Source organism: Monopterus albus, unplaced genomic scaffold (assembly GCF_001952655.1).
Source record: "Monopterus albus unplaced genomic scaffold, M_albus_1.0 scaffold11.1, whole genome shotgun sequence".
In the NCBI taxonomy this organism is placed as follows: domain Eukaryota; kingdom Metazoa; phylum Chordata; class Actinopteri; order Synbranchiformes; family Synbranchidae; genus Monopterus; species Monopterus albus.
Window position 1 is genome coordinate 1,991,534 of NW_018127891.1, and position 20,049 is coordinate 2,011,582.

Here is a 20,049-nt window from a genome sequence, read left to right on the forward strand (position 1 = left end):
CCCTTCTTTCACATTTTTAATCTTCCTATTTCATGACCCTCACAATTGTTTGATGAATTTTTTCAGCCTCATTCTGTCCTACAAATGATTAGATTTTATTTCATCTTATAAGTAAAGACTGTATGTTTACATATGTGTATCTAAGTCTTAGGTTTGCTTTTTTAACTAAATATTTTTCTCACATGATTTTAGTAACTCCAAACAGCACATCAACAGCACCAACCACAACAATGACCACCAGTCCACACACAACGGCAAACAACGTAAGAACAAAATGTGAATGAATCTCTGTATCTGGTTTGTGGCAGTTGTCAGTGTTTAATACAAAATTATTTGTATACAGTGTTGACTTTTAACCATTTCCCAGTGGTTGGTATTGACTTCCTGTTATGTGGTGTAAGATTAGTATCGTACCTTCTTCTGTATTGTTTTTTCAGGGAATGAAATGCCATCATGGTGTATGTACTGACGGAGATTGCTACACCACTTTTAAAACTCAAGCCCTTCAAATATGCTCCTCCTCTGAGAAACACTGTCAGGTGAAAACTGCCAGACATAATGACAAAAATCTCCAAATTCAATAACTGAACACAATTAATTTAACAAATAATTCAGAGATTTAAATTTTAAAATATTGTGTTTGTCAGTAGTTTCCACTGCTTTTCTCAGTTTTGCGCTATATGATATTATGTTATTCTAAATAAAACATGCTCAAAGATGAATAGACAGAGGGTTTTAACATTACAGTAAATCTCATAATTAGACTTTTAACCTCTTGTACTGTAGGCCTCATGCTATTCTTTCCCAAATGCTATTTCCTTTGCAGCTGAAAAAGGAGACTGTAAATTCCAAGGTGCAGTGGACAGCAAGTTGTACCGCCAACTGTTCTGCCGAAACTCCATGCAAGTCCACTACACAACCTCCATGTCATCTGGAGTGCTGCAATGCCACTCTGACCTCCTGTCTGTGGTTGAATGGAACGCTGAATGTCCCCTCTCATGCCACAAGAGGTCCTTATCTTCACACAGAATTGATCACTTGGTTACTTTGCCTGCTTACCATCACTTTACTGCTGTGCTAAGTATGAGCTTACTCAGCTGCTGTGTGGGTCATAACCGAAGCTTTGTGTAACTCCCAGCACCTCAAGAAATACAGCTTAGTAGTGCAGAGGTTAACACTACTTCATTTACACCTATTTATTGTATTGATATTCATATGTGTACTGTGTATATATACTATATGTATGGAATTATGTGTTGTTTCTTGTTTAACTAAAAACTTCCTCGTCACTTTTTATCTCTGGTTCAAGACCAATCAAAACAGCCTTGAACAGTATTTCTACATGAAACTACATCAACTTCAGGAACCAATAAAACAAGGGAGAAAATAATCCTTATACTTGGCAAAATGATATATTAAAACAAGCTTTCTTCTGAGTTTTTAAGTTTTTAAGAAATAATTTTAAATTACTAAATAACTTGTAATTGGTTTAACCTGTGTCCTTGCCCCATCACTGTAACTGAATTCAGGTGTTGCCTTTTTAAAAATGGTTTTTGTTTGTACCTTCTCACTTCATTACGATTGTAGACTAAATTTATTTCGGGTGAATGAGCTTAAATGCAGCATTTCTGTTAAAGCAGGTATAAATGTTTTATTACCAAAACCTTTTTTCTAGATTATCATCTCTCCAAGCCACTGTAAAAGTAACACAGCTAAGATTCTTTATGCACTTTATGAAACACAAATGCTAAGCTACTACAGGGTGTTGTGGAGGTTTGCTGGAGCATTTCTGTAGATGTAATCATAACGAAATGTGCACTTCAGTACTTTTAGCTACTTGTGAGTTGTATTCTGTGTCTATACTGTGTGGTTTACAAAGTATATTTTATGGTATAATGGCATCATATAAATGTTAAATGAAATCAGAATTATATTGGTTTATTTAGTTTTGTGTACTATACCAAGTATGGTGATTGTGCATAAAAATTATATATCTATGTGCATAAAAATTATATATCTATGTGCATAAAAATTATATATCTATCTATCCAATAAAAATATGGCTCATACATCCTCATTTGATTGTGTCATATACTAACCATAGAGGGGTGTGAAAGGTAATTTGTACTAAATATTTTAGGGGCTCATAACTGCAATTGTTTAAGTTATATTTATTTATTTTTAAGATAGCATTGGCAAATGTATTATTATCAGATTTTTAAAAATTGATATAAAACTGGGCCTCACAAATCCAGTATTAGTCGTCCCATACTGCTAATAAGTCAAAGGTGACTCTGAGTAGAGATCCTTGTTCTTCAGGTTAATGCCAAAGGTCATAGTTAGGTCTAAGCAAAGCAAGGTAACTTTGTTTTTACAGCATATTTCTAACATTGAGGCAATTCAAAGTGCTTTATGTAGCCAATAAAAAACATTGGCATGCCATTCAAAAACAAGCAATAAAAACCAGAATAAAGTCAGAATGAAATAAGATCAGTAAAATGAAGACAAAATACAAATAGACAAAAATAATAATATGCCAGAAATACAGTTGGGCTAAATAGATATGATCCGCCATTGTGATCCGTAGGAAAACAAATCATTACAAAACTGACTCAGATATATAACATTCTCTTATTATTTTGAGCAGAATAAATGTATTATAGGTGGGCTTCCCTCCCGACAAAACCCCGCTTAGGGGTTTTGTACTAACCACCAGAGCTCCTAGAAAGCTTTGATCTAACTTTGCAGAAGTAGGAAGACGGGTCTATTGTCACTAAACTGAGGCCTAATCCAAACCAAACTGACTGCATGCCAGCCCAGATGTGACGTCAGTCCGGGTGCACAGTGCGTGGCAGACTGGGTCGGGCTGGGCCAGCAGCGGAGGAAGGAGAAAACATCTGGAGTGAAAGGGAACAATGTCGGATTACAGGGAGCCCCAGAAGTGTCTCTCCTGCAGCAGGCTCACACCCGAGTTTCACTTCGGAGAAAAATAACCGGTCTAGTGGAAACCCCTCAAGTACTTGCTTCTGGAAAAGGCGGGGCAGAAGTTGTCACACTAGTCTCTTCATTATGGATCAGTCCGTCGCAATTCAAGAAACTTTGGAAAAGGAAGAAAACTGCATCACAGTATCCTTTACTACTCGCATATTCTGGTTTATGGATTAGTAGGCTAAACTAAAGATTGCCTGCTTCAAACTGAGTTGAACTAACACGACTGCGGTGAAGAATGAGAATATCAGAGTCAGGCCTGTAAGAGAAAGGCTCTGCCACATGGCCGCAGTCTGTCTGAATAAACAGGACTTAGCCTGTGATTTCAGTCAACACAGTGCATTTACGACGCAGATCTCGGTATAAGAGCAGCTTTAGTCGTTTGTCGTTAAAATCTAGCGCAACATTTGTAGTAAGACCTTTCGTCCACAAGATGGTAGCTTTGTTTCACCAGCTGTTGCTAGTTAGAGGCAGAAGTGGCAAAAGGCCACTCAGTTCTATGTATCTCGAAAATGTACTTAAAGTGCACTTTTTATGCAGCACGATTGTACCCAATAGTATTTTGTAATTATAATATTAGATTGTTTTTTTTGTGCTACATAATAAGTAGCATTTTAATGCCACAACTGATCTGATATCCTTAACTAACATGTAAACATGCTGTCCAATGTGATATCCTGTTTGATAAAATTACAGAAAGCAGACTGCTGGGCTTGGTGGAGTCTGCAAAAGAACATGCGTGAGTTTTGACAGATGGTACAAATTGGTTATAGCCTCTGTGTATTATTATACAGCCTGCTTGATTTCAAAGGAAAGCACAGTTCGTGGCAATCCCCCGAACTGGCCTCACAAATTACCACAGAGTTGCATCAGGCTGGTCTCACAGAATGACAGTATGTAAACTTCACAGAGGAAGTATTTACTGCAGGGCTGTTGTATTGGATTACATTAAGTTATACAGGTTAACTTTGATTATATCCACATCCTTACCTGTCTTTGATGAAATTGAATTGATAATTGAATTAATTAAGAGTATATTTTAAAAATAATGTAATTGAAAAGTCAGTAATGTTTTGTAGAATCTTTATTTACACTCATCGAAGAATGGCCATTACTGCTGATGATGTGTCACTGGAGGACATCATACCCGTCTCTCTTGACTTTGCTATTGTGGAAGGTGAGCAGCTTCTATATGTTTAACATCATCACAACTAAACTGACAGTAACAAAGGCAGCTTCACTGATGTTGCTTCTTGTGACAAATGCCATGACAGTAATTCCTATGAAGTTCCCCTAACACATTTTTCATGCTGCACTCATTTTAGTTTCTTCCCCAGAAGAGCTTGCAGTTGTGGGTGAGTTCCCCTCATTTCCATTACAGCCCAATTATATTAATTATCTAATCTACCACATAAAACTGAACATCACATGTTGTTCTTTGCTCTTTCTCTGATTCTAGGTGCTGATACCAGAGTGAGAGTAAGTTACCGGGATGAGGAGTTAGAGCTCAGGCTTCCTTTTGGGTCTAACTCACGGCTTTTTCTCAGCGAGGTCAACAGGGCGTGGAGTGGTAGGTCAGCCCATAGAGACACCTCTTATATGTTTACAGTATTGCTTTTATTCAGGGTTGACTATCTTTTAAAAAACTTGATCATTGGTAAAAGGTTTAAGAAAAATGCTTTTAATTTAATACCACTTAACATACATACATGCCACTTAACAAAACTGGCAACAAGAAGATTAAGTGTTAAATCTTTTCACTGCAACAGGAGAGTAGCACAAACAAGGACGCCACCTATTTACATTCTGTTGTACATCACAGATTCTTTGTTTGGATTCATATCTTTTGATTTTCTTTTCTGAACAAAGTAGAAGGCAGCTATAGATAAAGAAGCACAAATAATCTGCACTAACCATTTGTTTGGATAAAACCTGCTCAGCCAGTCTTCAATCTCTTTGGGTGCACATTATGTCTGAAACAACAAAATACATTTTTTATTATTATTGCATTTTGACATTAAAATACTGAGAACCACATTTAAAACTGGAAAAAGATTGTAGGGCTGCCCCATGAAAGTCAATTAGTCAAATCAATAGCCAAGAGACCTCAGTCAACTGAGACTGAGACTTTTCTAGGAAACCTTTTGTTATGTTAGAAATATGTTCCCATCACTCTTTTGCATTTGAGTACTAATCCCGTTCGCCACTGGTTCACTATTTTTCACAGTGGAAACCCCAGTTGAACATGGACAAAGACAAATATGCTTTCCGTGTTACATTTGCCATGGTGCTCTGAGAGCCACAAAGGAATACTAGTGATTAAATGACCTGGCACCTGATGTTGTTGTTCAAATGAAGAGTGTGAGAAATTGAGAAAGTAAGCAGGAACAAGTGAGATTCCTTAATGCAATGTAGCACCTGTAAATTGTAGTCACATTTAAAGCACTCTAAGTGTGGTCTTACAGTGTAGGAGCACAGTTCATCATACAGACAAAACCCATGTGCAAGAAACAGAATGCTTTAAAATGCTTGAGAAATGACCACTCCTCTATTTCTTTAACACTAGTTGAATCAATAAATATGAATTCTTGTTTCCACCATGCAGCTTAGTATCAGTATCAGTGTTGCTATAGTTTTTCTACTATTGCTTGAAAAAATCAGCAGAAAATGCCAAGTTCAGCTCAGGCTCTTGTAGTATTACTCACTGATACAGTATTATGATCATTTGAGCTTATTCTAATTCTCTCACTCTGTCGGTCTGTCCCTCTCCAGAGGTTTGCAAGTCTCCTATACAGAAACCCAAATTTGAGTGGATCAACAAGTACACCAATGCTATCAGAGGCCATGGAGTGGTCAAACAGACAATTGCACCCCTTGGAATAAGAAACATTAAACTCAACCAGCACCTGGAAACAGGTTTGGCATCCAATCTTTATTTGTTGAAGTTTAGAGCCAGCTTCTCCAAAAATTCTCTCCCAAGTGGAATAGGTTTCCTATTATTGTGCAGTGGGTGACAGGAGATGTTCTTCTTTATATCTATAGCATTCACATAAATTAAAGTCTGCATCAAAGGGTTGCATCATAACACAATTTTGCAAGTACCACTTCCTTTGAATGCAGTTGTCTTAATGCCGCTCTAACTTTCACCTTCTGTGTTTCTACTGTTAAGAGAGTGAGTGAGAATCAGTCAGTCAGTCAGTCAATCAGCTTTATTCACCAAGTATGCAAGCACACAAGGAATTAGTTTGCTCCCACTCAAGAAATTAAAGACAACACAACCACACACTGGAATGCAATCAAATTAATTTACCAGGAAAACTAAAAACAGGACGAAAACCACCGCAATATACACCTGGTATCTTCTCTTGTAAGGCCTAGAATCAACAGCCTGAACCCTGGTGGTGGCCGCAGCCTGAATTTTGATTTTATCTATGTTAGATGAGGGTCATGCTGTTTATGACACATGGTGCATACTGTATCATATATAACTGTGTGGAAATTATTCTTCTTAATCCCCACAGTAATTTTACAATGTATTTGCCCTCTTGAAGTGTATGAGCTCAACCTATACTGAACTGGAACATTTTCCGGTTGCATTTTCTGCATAGCAGCAAGGAAAAGTGAACTCCTCCTCCGTAGCGTTAGCATGGGCAGGTCTGAGACAGATTGGACATTGCTCCTATGCACAGAATGCTTGGTAGCGGTGCAGTGACATGTCTGGGGTGATGAGAGACTCTGGTATGAACAATTATTGCTAACTTCGAGATTTTTGAGGAGGTGAAAAGTAAACGCCGTTGCATCACTCCGTAGCATTCAGTCGGCTCTGAATAGCTAGCTTCACAGCTAAAGCTAGCGAGCAGTAGTAGCTTAGTTCAAATAAGCTAACTTTAGCCATATTAGCTAGAGGGCCAGGTTTCGTTTGGCGGAACAGTGGTTAAATCTCAGTAATATTAGCTAAGTTACTAATAGCATCCACAGTCTCTGCCTTTAGTGCTAACGTTAGCTCTTATGATTAGACGGTAGTTAGATAATGCTCATTATGTCAGTGGTCTCTGTGCGACAGAAAACGACACACCTGACAAGGTTGGTGTGCGATAATGTGTTTTAGTGACAAAGAATTATAGTCTGTCATTCAGCCAGACACTGTTTTTGTCCTGCTCTTTCAGAAATGTGCAGTTTTATTCTACAACCGTTTCAAAATAGAGACGCTGACTTGCCGTTCATCCTCATAGCTAACCTAGTCTGTTAGCTTTAGCTAAATGTTTGTAAACTGACGGCGTCGCACCAAGTTACTTTTTTGTCGCACTAAGTCACTGTCTGCTTAACTTTCACCTGTCTTTCTGTCACTCAGTGCTATCCAGGCATTTACTAAGGCAGGGAATGTGTCTTTTTAAATGCCTGTTGATCTACAGTTGAGAAATAATAGATTCACATAATTGGTCTCTTTGCTATTAATTGCGTATAGCTGGTGATCATAAACTTTATGGTACATACTGTAAGTTGTGCAACGCTGAACGTCGTGCAGTTGTAGTTTAAAAAAAAGACTGTTTTAAATGTGGCAGAGTCTTTGACCTAATAGGGCATAACAGTTTGACATGTATGCTAATTTGCGATCAACCACAGATAAAGAGGCACACTGTAGGAATGTGAAACTGCAAATAGTTAGACTTAATGAGAAAACCAAAGCATGTGCAGGAACGTAAAATATACCGTGTAATAACTGCACTACTCACACAGAACCCTTAGGGGGTCAGGGCCTCGTTCAGGTTCGCCTTGCAAACATTTGCTGTGGCCTATTGCTTAGGTTTATTCAACAAAGTGTTGGAGTACTGCTTAAGAACATTACAACATTAGCAGGTAGCATTAAGGTAGAAAAAACAAAGCTTACTGTTTCACTTTTCAGCAGCAGCATACTGTGTTTACTTTATTTTGATAACATTCTCAGTTTTAGGCACAATGTTACACACTTGTATATATTTTTGCAATGTTTATTTTTTCATTACTATTCTGCCTTTTCAAAAACAGTAGTTCACTGAGAAATACTTCTAGAATTCTTGTTTGGTCTTATGTTATATATGACTCAGCAGAGTAAAATGAAGACTGCTGTACTGTAAAATTACCAGTGCAAACTATAAAATAGGTTTGAACTTATCCCTCACGGGCCTGGTTTTATTTGTCATTTCCTGCAACCCAAGGGTTAATACTCATGGACTAATTCTTGAGTCAGTTTGGCAGTTACATGTAAGTTGTCTGTGTATGCCCAAGGAGATTTTCATCATTTCAACTGTAGCAATCCTGAAGCACACGCTGCTAAAATCATCTCACAGTTTGGTGCAAGTTTTCTGAGTCAAACAAAGGGTTATTTGCTTTTGCTCTTCACTCAGTTGTCAAAATCACTAGCTTTGAATTAAAGCATCAGTTTATCATTCTGGGAATTTTAAAATGGTGATTATAGTTGACCTTGCATACTCTTAACTTTTTGATTATTTTATTTTACAAAATGAAATGGACAACGTAAGGATTTGTGGCACATAGACATGTTGGAGTGGCCAGATAATTTCCTTTCAAAAACAAAGAAGTGGCAAAAATATTGAAAATATAGTTTTACATTAACTGTGGTAGTAATAATAAAAAGCACTAAACTTGTTTAGTCTAAATTGCTCATACTTTAGTGCTACATTAGACACAGTGGTGACAAAATCCATACCTTTGTACTTGAAATTGTGCTGTTGGGATTTGCACAGTTTTTTCAAATCTTAATTAGGGGTTTATTACTTCTGTAGTATTTCCTTACCTCTGTGACCTTGTTTCAAAAGCTGTTGCGTAATGTTAGTACTGTTTGATATTCATGTCCCATCAGTTAATGTAATCTCAGTGTATTTCAGCCGCAGGGTTCTTGTGTTGAACGGTGCACACAAACAGATCAGAAGACTAATGCATTACAGATACTGCCTGTGATATCCCTTGAAAAAACTGGGATATGTTGTGTGTCTTATCTCTTAAATACTAAAGCATGCTGTTGGTCAGGGGCACTCTAAGCATAACCTGGTAGAGTTTAATTTCCTTCTCAAAAACATGGCTATTCCTTTCAGAGGAGCCATCTGTGGTCTCTGCCAAGCTGCAGGAAACAGGGGCAGTGCTGTCTCATACTTCACACTCACCCATTAAAGCCAGTTACTTAGAATGCAGCAAGTGTAACCAACCGCAAAAGATGGCCAAGATAAAATAACTGAGCCCTGACATGGCACTTTTATTACTGACATTTGTGCTACTGTCTGTATTTGTTTTATTCTTAGTCACAGTAGGCTTTAACTCAGTCTCCACATTAGTTATTAAAGGTTTGATGTAGAATGGGTTTGCTCAGAGCTGGGTTCTTTCTCATTAGTATAATTCTGGGCTATTAGTGCCTTGGGCAGATTTTAAGATTATGTCAATAGCAAGGTCTCCCAGTAGCTGGCAAGACACAGTGACGCATTGTCTTAACTAACAACCAGCAAACAAGATATTATTCTGTCATTAAAAGTGCGGACAGTCTGCAGGCACAAAAAAAGAATTGTGCTATGCTATTGCTTTATCTTTATAAACAAGTAAATTAAACATTTTGTTATTCTTCTTTATCCCTTCCTGCTCTTTCCAAACAGAGAAATCATTAGACAAAAAGGGAGATTTAGAAAGAGAGAACGGTTCTAACAGTGGGACACAGAAGTCCAGAGTGTATTCAAGTGTGGAGAGGTAAGGCCTTTATTTTAATTCACATGGTGGAGCTCTCAAACCCAAAACTCATTACATGACTAAGTGTTTTTACATAATGGTAGGAACAGTCTTAGAATATTCAGCTATTTGAAGTGCAAGTACTGTTGCTTAAAGGTGCCCTGCAGAGTTTTCTCATAAAGAGGTTTTTAAATATTCATTTTTCAAAATGTGTTGTTTGTATCTGAGGCTTAAAGCGACTCTACCTAATTTCCTTTAAGCTGCTAGAGGGGTCTAGTGAGACTCAGAACAAGCTGACACCATGAGCTGATCCAAACTGCTTTTTGCCCCTCCCATCACATCCAATACAGCTGCCTGGTTGCAACAAACTCTACAAAATGCCACCTCCAGTTTGAAGCTCTGATTAGCTGACTAACAAGTAAAATTGGCAGTCCAGTAATTATTTTATTAATATTATAGTAATTACTGCTGATGTCACACAAAGCTCTTGTTGGTTGAAGCTAGAATGACTAAAACGGTAACTAAAATCATATTAATTCAATACAAAGCTATAATTGTGACCATGCTTGGTTGCTAATGTTACCAAAACAAATGTATTAGCTTTAGATGCTAACAAATGCAGAAGGAAGAACATTATTTCTGAATCAAATCTGAGTTGTTTGGCTACTTCTAATGCTCCCCATCTCAAAAGGTCAAAATGATGTTAACCCTGGTGTTTGCTCTTTCTTTGTCCCACTCTCTCTGTGCAAAAGAATGTGACTTCTTTGGTCTGACAGCCACTGTTTCAAACTTTCAGCTGATGAGAGCTCCTCCATTGCTGACTGTTTGAAATGACTCGCCACGGTTTGAAAAATGTGTACAGCATTTGCTAGGTGGCAAATTTACAGAGCATAGTATAGAGTGTCATGGAGGGGTTAGTCACCACCTCCTGTCCAGTTTTCACTTGATTTATCAGACAATGTGTAAACTCTTAGTTAATATGCATTTAACAGACATATTGGCATATGGCATTTCCCCCTCATAAAAACATGTACAAACTATATTTATTTTAAGTTCTAAAACTGCATCATCTGCACGCTCATAAGTGTTTTCAACACATGAAATTTTTACTTGTTAAATTCATTCAACACAGTGCAGTTATGTGCTTGCATTGTAATTTCACACTAGCTTAGTTACTAATGGTTACAGTTACAGGATTACAGTTTTACAACATGTGGCGTGTGTCTGTGCCTAGCAGCAGTTTGGTGAGGAGTGTTTATTTTATTTAAGGCTGCAAAGGTTCAAAATGCAAATTTGTTCAATGCAGTTGTTTAACCTGGAGGCTTTTGCTAGCTCTGTTTGAATGAATTCTTCCTGTATATTTTGAGATGGAGTTAGGTTACAGCATATTCCTGGAAGATTACAGTGTCGAGGCCTATTGCATTTCCTTCTCTCTTCTCAGCCTAATTCCATATTGGCATCATGAAAATAGAGCTTCACTGCATAGCCTGGTGTCCTCCTAGCAGCGTGGTGCTCTACTTTACATTAAGCTGAGTCGTGAGCAGGGTGGAATGAGTTTGACATGATTTCATTTATAATTTTTATGAGAGGTATTATTACGTAGCATAATTAGGTTAGAGAATATCCTGAAAACAGTCTGTCAGCTATACATTGGTATGTGAAAACTTTAAACAACTCAGACCAGATGCACAGTTTATGATCATCCTGATGCATGTTCCTTTTGAAATCAGTCCAGCATGTCACAATATCTTGGTCTTTTTTCACTCACTCCCATGACTAACTGTTATTTCTTCTCTCCTGGGGTGCAGTCGGGGCATCCCCAATCGAGACGACCGGGATGACCTGGTGCGCTCCTCCAGCCACACCCCGTCTAACAAGGCTCAGATACTGACCATGCCGCAGTTCGGCCTGCGCGACAATCTGATCAGGTGTGAGCTGCTGAAGAATGAGGAGCTTTACACTTACCTGGAGAATTACAGGTATGTTACACTTAACTGCTGGTTCACAACATTTGTTCACAAATGCTTCTGCAGAGCCTGTATAGTCAAATATCTAATCAATAATTTGGACATGTGAGTAGGTTATTTGGTTGCTGTAGGAAGTTGTTTATATCAGATGTGCAGGTTTGGAATACGGCTTAGGAAAGCAGCACACGAAGACTTTTGTGTAAAGACAGCTTCAACAACTTTCTAGTTACCTCAGGTGGTCAGCACAAAATAAGGAGCTCTGTACTGTTCTGCGTAAGAGTATGAGCAGAGCTGCAGCTGCCTGAAGGTCACGGAAGGGGGTTATTGAATGGAAGGAAGCCAGTTTTCAATCTGGACCTGCAGAATAAATCTCAGAGATGTAAATCACAAAGGCTTGTCCCTCACACCATTAATCACAGTTGAGTTGCCCTTCAGTAAGGCACTGAAGTTTCAGTGCAGGTGCTCAGCGGTCAGAAGATAAGACTATTTTTATTCTCCTTTGTCTTTATGCACTGTATACAGCTCCTGGGTGTAGCTCTGTGTGAGTGTAAATTAATAGGAACATTACTGAAAAAGAGCTGTAATGTTTATTCAGCCTACTCAGAATTTCAAGACATGGGCTAGAGTGCTGCAGTAAAGCAGGAAGGTATTGATAGAGACTGCTGTCATTGTTGTGCTATTATCTCCCCTGATGTAACATGGAAATCACAAGAAAAAAATGATTTTGCATTAGACCCTTAGCAGCAACTCTGAATGCCTCTTCTTTGCGCCCACTCCTCCTCTCTCCCTGTTCTGTGTCAGCTTTTTCCTTGGCACATACAATGTGAATGGACAGACACCAAAGGAAAGCCTCCGTCCTTGGCTCAGCTGCACTCTCGACCCTCCAGACATTTACTGTGTAGGGTAAGTCACATTCACCCTGCTGGAGAATAGCTGTGCAGTTCTCTGCTTAATGCCATTACACAGACAGACATACTGTATCCTGCTCAGACCTCTGGCATATGTATGTAGCCATTGATCCTGTTTTAAGTAGAACATACCCACCCACAGATTCTTCAACATTCGGTGTCCACTAACCCTGCCCACACTTCGTTGTTAAGGAGAGAAAACGTTTTGTGAATGCCACAGAGGTTCAGGGGATAGTGTAAATTAGACTTTGAAGAACTTTTTAACCATTTGTTCTTCCTTGTAGTTTCCAGGAGCTTGACCTCAGTAAAGAGGCTTTCTTCTTCAATGACACCCCCAAAGAGCTGGAGTGGATGCAGGCTGTGTCTGAGGCCTTGCATCCAGATGCCAAGTATGCCTTGGTAAGAAATGTTTTTTCTTTTAATCTTGCTTTTCTGGACCTGTGAATGTTAAGCCAGGCCTTGTATTTAAAGTTGCTTTTTGCTCCTTTTCTTTTCTTCCCTTTATTTGCTTTCATCAACTTCCCTTTTCTCGGAATGCTGATTCTCACTTATTAACTTCCTCTTTTCTTAGATAGGCTGTGTTCTGTAGCCATCTTAGGGCTTACAGGATGTCTGTAAGTCACAAAACCAGTATAATGATGTGTGATTAAAGCACGCACACTTGGATCCTCAGTAACTGATAATGTGGCATGGCAAGCAGCAATAAGTGTTTTACATAAATATCTCAGTGTTAATTCTTTTAGGATTGACATAGAGGCTTATCAAACTATTTTTCTTATGCCCATGCATAACTGTTTTCTATTTTCAGATGTACTTTTCAGCTTTGTTTTCCTTGAGATAAGATAGTGTGCGTGACTAAATGTATCCAGCTGTAAATACTATTTTTGTCTCTTGTACTGGCAGTTGACAAACAGTTAAGATGCTTTTATAAGCAGCAAAAACCACATTAAAGCTCTTTTGAGCCTGTAACATAACAATAGCCAGCAAATTAGTATGTTCCATTACTCTGTGTGTTGTGCATCTTCTGTATAAATAACTGTATAAATGCATGTTTACTTGTCCTCTTCTGCAGGTGAAGTTGGTGCGCCTGGTAGGCATCATGTTGATCTTCTATGTGAAGAAGGAGCATGCAGAGTTCATCTCTGATGTGGAGGCTGAAACTGTGGGCACTGGCATCATGGGAAGGATGGTAAGGACTGTTTCTGCAGGTCTTCTTCTTTTATGTACAGGTTCCCGTGCTGGCTCTCCTTTGTCTTGCTTTGTCAGAGATGTAATAAAAAAAATGTTTTTTCTTTAAATGTTTTAAACAGGCACATGTACCAAAAATATTTGAGTTGAATTTTTAAAAGAAAATTTACTGGGGACTGAGTCAGCTATTGGTAATGTCACTGGCCTCACCTTCAACTTTACATTAAATACATTACGTTTCCATAATTTTAAATTATGACACAAAACAGGAAGTTTCTAAACATTACATTATGACAACAAATGAACATGGCAGAAAAAAAGCCTGTGGGTTCCTAGAAATAACTGTTTCTTTAAAGGAATGACTGAGGGCAAGTAGTAATAAATAAGGTGATGTTATGCACAAGGGCTTATTGGGCAGTGCTGAAAATTTAAACGCTAAATGAATTTATTAAAAATGGTGAAGTACACTGAAAAATGCATAAACAAACTGAGCCAGTGCTGTAAAGCTCATTGTTTTTCTTCTTTGGACTTTGGAGCCATTAAGTGCTACGTCCAGCAGCTCCAACTTTCCCTTATGTGCTGTTGCAGAATAGGCTATTCTTGTCTTGTATGCAGCTATGCTTACTTAGCAGTCCCTGCAGTGTAGAGCAGATGGCTGACCTCTCCCCAGTGGGGGCTTCATCCTTTCCTACGATACTGAGAGACTGGTTTATGCTCTGCACCAAGACCCATCTGAAACTTGACATTATTAAAGTCTTTCCATAATATCAGATTGTCAAGTTACATATAATCTAAACCAGTTTTTTTTTCTTCCAAATCTTTTTGCCAGAGCTTTCAGCTGTGTTGCTTACATAACTCTGACTTAATTTTTCTTTCCCATTTGCATCTCTCACTGACTTGCAGGGAAACAAGGGCGCTGTGGCCATACGTTTTCGCTTCCACCACTCTGACATCTGTGTTGTCAACTCTCACCTAGCTGCCCACATTGAAGAATATGAGAGACGTAATCAAGACTACAAGGATATTTGCAGCCGTTTACAGTTTCGACAGCTTGACCCTACTCAGCCTCCATTCACTATCATGAAGCACAAGTATGATTTAAAGACTTCTCTATGGACTGTTAATATAGGTTTTATACCACTATAGCAATGATACAGTTAACTGTGCTAACCAAGACCACTTTCTGCAAACCTATGTTCAAATCCAGAAATGTATATTTAGGATTAGTATGTTATGCCTGTAGTGACCATGTAGAGCAAATTCATTGTCTGCGTCTATCTGTTTCCTTTGACAGTGTGGTTTTATGGATTGGGGATCTGAACTACAGAATCAGTGACCTTGACGTAGACGATGTGAAGGAGCTAATCAGCAAAAAGGACTTTGAAACACTGCACAGTTTTGACCAGGTAGTATTAACAGCGGTCTTCTCTTTTTGCTTTTTAAATTTGAATAGTCTTTAATCATCTTTTGTGTTTGAGTGGTGATACTAACCAGCTGTATATCGTCCACAGCTCAAGAGGCAGATCGATAAGGAGGCTGTTTTTGATGGCTTTGTGGAGGGAGAGATTCACTTCCAGCCTACCTACAAATATGACACTGGCTCTGACATGTGGGATACAAGGTAATCTCATAAGAAAGGCTGACTATGAATAGTAAAGATTTTTGTAAGGAGATCATTTTATATGATAGGATTATGTTCTTTTTTTTAAGTATAATTGCAGAAAGATATGTGAAGAGTAAACCAGTCATTGTTTACTCACTCACTCACTTCGCAACATAAACAGTACAGTTCAGCTGCACCTGGAAATGTTTCACTGTTTACATAGTTTTTAATGTTTCCTCTATTCCAAAGTTTTGTGGGAGTTTTCTAGGCTACAAGGTAAGTGTGTCTTTGACTGGGAAAATGTTTTCTACTATGTTAAAACTATTTTTGAAAAAGCTTTGTAGCAGTTCTTAAACTTGATTGCTTAACTTGTTAAACATTTGAAGGAGCCTGTTATACAAAATCAGAAAACTACAGCATGCTTTAATTTGCGTTGGCGGTCTTAATAAATCAGCTAAGCTGCCCAGTTTTCACATTGTTACTTAATGTTATCAATAAACCTGCCTCTCAGTACTACTAAGGAGTGGTGTTGTGTTGTATGTTCTTCTCTCCCTGCTAGGGTAATATCATTACCTTTATAAATTATGTACAAATAAACTGTGATACAGATGTAAAATTTGCCTTTAATACTTCGTATATTAAGGAATATAATGAACATACTTGAGAATTAACATCTTGTTTATTCTGTTTTTAGTGAAAAATGTCGTGTGCCTGCGTGGTGTGATCGTATCCTGTGGAAAGGGAAGAACATCAAGCAAAAACATTATCAGAGTCACATGGCTCTGAAGACCAGTGACCACAAGCCAGTCAGTTCTGTGCTCGTCATTGGGGTAAATTATCCAGCCTTTTTTTGCTAATTTTTTTAATGTAGGTTTTTTCTTTTGAAAAACTTAGTTGCCCTCATTTAAATTCCTTCATATAAGTTTGAAAATAAGTGAAAATAATACATGAATTATGGATTAAGGTTTGACTTTATCTGCCCACTTAATGTCAGTGCCTGCATCATATGTTCATGCTGCATTATTTCTTTGCCTTGACTTCCTCCTGTCCAGATCAAGAGAATAAATGGAGAGACCTATAAGAAGACCTTTGAAGAGATTGTACGCAATATTGACAAAATGGAGAATGAATGTATCCCATCTGTAACACTGTCTAAGCGAGAGGTAAAGTTTTCTATCTCTGTTTTTACAGTGTAATGGGAGATTTAATCTCTTTCTCATGCAATTTGTACAATAAATTGCTGCCTCACCATGTTCCTTTGATTAATTCACCAAGTAAACCACCATTAATGAAGCTACACAGACAGTATATTGATCTTGGGATTTGGGTCTAATGCAGATAATTAAAAGATAGTTATATCCCATAGAGTAGCTTTGTATTTGTATTGACTCATGAATCCTTCCCTGTTGTTTCAGTTTGACTTTAAGGACGTGAAGTTCATGCAGCACCAGGCAGAGACACTGAGCCTCTTTAATGACGGCCAGGTCCCGTGTCAGTTTGAGTTTATCCAGAAGCCAAATGAGTCCACATACTGCAAGCCCTGGCTTACAGCCAACCCCCCAAAAGGCTTCATTGCTCAGGGTGAGGATCACATACGGTCACTTTCATCTAGGAGCCACAGATTTTGTTTTCTGTTATAGGATCAGCCCTCCCTTTTGGTTTTACAAACTTGGGCCTGATCACTTAGAAGTGGAGATCTTTTTGATTTTCAAGGGCAAGTTTTTTGTCTTAAGAAATGAGATTTATGACGGATTATGGTTGTTTTGTTTAAATCACCAATGCTATTTCAGAAAGTGTTTGTAATGACCTTAGCACCTCTCTTGACACCTAGGTGGTTCTGTGGACATTGAGCTGGAGGTTTTTGTAAACTGCTCAACAGCACCTGAACTCAACCTTGGCAAGCAACAGATTGAAGAAATCCTGGTGCTTCACTTGGAGCGTGGCAAGGACTACTTCATCTCTGTGACAGGAAACTATCTGCCCAGCTGCTATGGGACCTCCATCCATTTATTGTGTCAACTGAGGGAGCCCATCCAGGACATGCCGCAAGAGACCCTCCGTGAACTGGTTAGTGTCCCCACAATGCAGAACATGGACAGTGTCATTGAAATACCTCAAGTCCATTCAGGGTTATCACAGGCCAGCATAGTCTTTATAACTTTGCAAATTTTCAGCTAAATACTGTTCATCACTGTGTTTGTTCCTAACACCAGGCAGAGATGTCTGGAGATGAGAATGCAGAAAACTCTGAAAAGCCTTTAGACATTCCGAAAGAACTCTGGATGATGGTGGATCATTTGTTCCGCAATGCAGTCAAACAGGTCAGAACATCTCATGGTGCGGGTTTTGTTCTGGTGGCTGTAATAGTCAACGAAGATGATACTCCTATTCAGTTTTTCCTTTAATTTGCAGGTTCAAATCCTTAAAGTGAAATGTGTAATGTTATGATGTCTCACATGTTTTTGTCTTTCATATAAAGTCAAATCAGTGACATTTACTACATGCCACAGAAATTAGGCAAAATTTAAAGCTTCAGTGTTTAATCTTGTCTTGAGGCTACAAAGATATAGGTATGACTAAGTAGTTGCTTGCCCGCTTTGTAGAACCTCTACAATGATTTGGTGGTGGGAATTAATCTTTTTTTTAAGCCCTTAAGTTGGGTAATTTAAATATATGATTGTGCTTTGAATTTTAATTAAGTCGAAGTCCACTGCAGCTCTACTACACCTCAAACCACAAGAGCATTCTGTTTAGTCCAGGTGCCACTGTTTTAGGTGTTTGGATGTATAAATGTGCTCTTTAAGGGCACAAAGATTAATTCAGTCTTGTCTTCCATCTACAGGAAGACATATTTCAGCAGCCTGGACTTCGGAGTGAATTGGCAGAAATAATGGACTGCCTTGACACTGGCATTCCAGATTCTCTTCGTATCCTTCAGAACTATTCCCATTACAACCACTGGTGGAAAAACCATTGTCTAAATTTATAGAAAATTTCAAAAAAGTAAAAAGTGACATCCAAAGATATTTTTGTTTTGACATTGTATCATGGATATTGGATTCAAAATGAAACTACCTAGTTTCTGACACTTGCTACACTGTTCAAGTAATGTAATCACTATCAAACTTAATGTTAAAAGTCAGTCCTTTATTGTTATAGCCACTTTCATTTCAGATACAATACTTTGACATACAAGCCAGTGCAACAAAAATGTGCTGCTTTGTGTTTCTGTACAGCATATTTGGTTTTATTTTGCACCTACTACATTTCAAAACATGCCAAATCTGCTCCAGAATTATGTCCTTAACTCAGTACTGACCTGCAGCGGGCAGCAACCACTCAGTGGCCGAGGCCTTACTTCTCTTCCTAGATGCCCTCCCAGAGCCTGTGGTTCCCTACTGCTTTTACCAGCAGTGCCTAGAAAGCTGTTCCAGTGCCAGTCAGTGTGAGAGAGTGAGTGAGACAACTTGCAGTCAGTCACCATTAATGTGTTCAGAGATGTCTTCAACTATAAAAGTTAATCTCTCGGTTTTGTTTTATATAATGTTAAATTATTTTCTCCAGGTTATTTCCATGCTACCTCAGTGCCATCAAAATGTGTTCAACTATTTAGCTGCCTTTCTCCGTGAGCTGTTGAAGAATTCTGCTAGCAATCGATTAGATGTCAACATCTTGGGTAAGCAAAGGATGTATTTTGCTCAAGTGTCATTCATTTGTCAGTTTATTATTAGCTGTTGCTTAGTGCTTTTATGACTATGTTAAGTGCTGAAAAACTGTAGCTGTAAAAATATAAAGCCAAGCAAAGTGAAAGTGAAAAATCCTGTTTTATTTTGTACTGTTTATGACTCAAGGGCTGTTTTCAGTAATCTTTTCATTACTCAAAGCAGTCTGGTCCTATGAAAGAAAATGTGTGCTCACTCAGCCTACCTAGTATAAATAAAGTTTGACTATTGTAGCAACATAATACATTTTTGTGACATCTAGGTATAATTATTTTACATTCACCTTCCTTGAAATATGCAAAAATTAGACTGCTAATAAAGATAGTAAAACATGAAAAGACCTTTTTCTTATACTGTACTGTGCAGTGTGAATAATTTTTTGTGTTTCTGCTAGCCACAACTTTTGCCTCCTTGCTCCTGAGGTCACCTACAAAGCAGGATTTTGCAGAAAAGAGGAAGACTCGGGAGTTCTTTCAGCACTTCCTAACCCAAGGCTCCTCCTAGATCTCCTAGATGGAGGACTTTTCCATCATCCTTAGTGCTGAAGCTAAACACTAAAACATGTACAGTCCAATATTTAAGAAATGTAATGATGATTGTGATGCTGAAATATGATTTCTTTTATTCTTAGATTGTTGTGAATAGAATCATTGCTGTAAGAGACAGTTCTTGCCTAATATTAGTTTTGTTTCAGAGCATTGTTTGTGAACTTTTGATGCAGTTAAATGTATATCTTTGAGCATCTGTAGAGACCTAACAATTTTTAATATCTATTTTATTTAAAAGAAACTTTGTACTTTATTGTTCCTGATCTCAATAGTGTATTGTTTTATATATAAAAATATGAACGAGGTGTGGGAAAATCACATTTTCGTCACTATCCATGTTGCCATTCACAAAGAAGAACTGTGTATAAAGGCCATATACATTTCAAGTCCCAATTATATATATATATATATATA

At 38.1% G+C, this 20,049-nt stretch overlaps 1 protein-coding gene across 3 annotated transcripts; it reads left to right on the plus strand.

The window, feature by feature from the left end:
- The first annotated feature begins 6,536 nt into the window (after window positions 1-6,536).
- Window positions 6,537-19,953, plus strand: inpp5b (inositol polyphosphate-5-phosphatase B). Of its 3 annotated transcripts, XM_020590191.1 has the most exons (18): window positions 6,537-6,726; window positions 9,630-9,720; window positions 11,508-11,678; window positions 12,468-12,569; window positions 12,859-12,973; window positions 13,647-13,763; window positions 14,666-14,853; window positions 15,057-15,168; window positions 15,274-15,383; window positions 16,060-16,195; window positions 16,418-16,528; window positions 16,781-16,946; window positions 17,197-17,432; window positions 17,579-17,686; window positions 18,208-18,292; window positions 18,691-18,818; window positions 18,930-19,041; window positions 19,482-19,953. In XM_020590191.1, the coding sequence occupies exons 1-18, from the start codon at window positions 6,702-6,704 to the stop codon at window positions 19,589-19,591; spliced, it is 2,223 nt and encodes a 740-aa protein (XP_020445847.1). In that variant the 5' UTR covers window positions 6,537-6,701; the 3' UTR covers window positions 19,592-19,953. The 3 variants fall into 3 exon arrangements, with proteins under 3 accessions (XP_020445847.1, XP_020445849.1, XP_020445848.1); XM_020590193.1 differs by lacking the exon at window positions 9,630-9,720 and having other exon boundaries at window positions 6,538-6,726; XM_020590192.1 differs by lacking the exons at window positions 6,537-6,726; window positions 9,630-9,720 and adding an exon at window positions 6,822-7,071.
- Window positions 19,954-20,049: the final 96 nt, after the last annotated feature.

Coding starts and splice junctions, on each gene's coding strand:
- inpp5b (XM_020590191.1), top strand. CDS start 6,702: ATGTCTGGGGTGATGAGAGACTCTG. Junction 14,854..15,056: donor TTCACTATCATGAAGCACAA/GTATGATTTAAA, acceptor TTCCTTTGACAG/TGTGGTTTTATGGATTGGGG. Junction 18,293..18,690: donor TGGCATTCCAGATTCTCTTC/GTATCCTTCAGA, acceptor ACTGACCTGCAG/CGGGCAGCAACCACTCAGTG.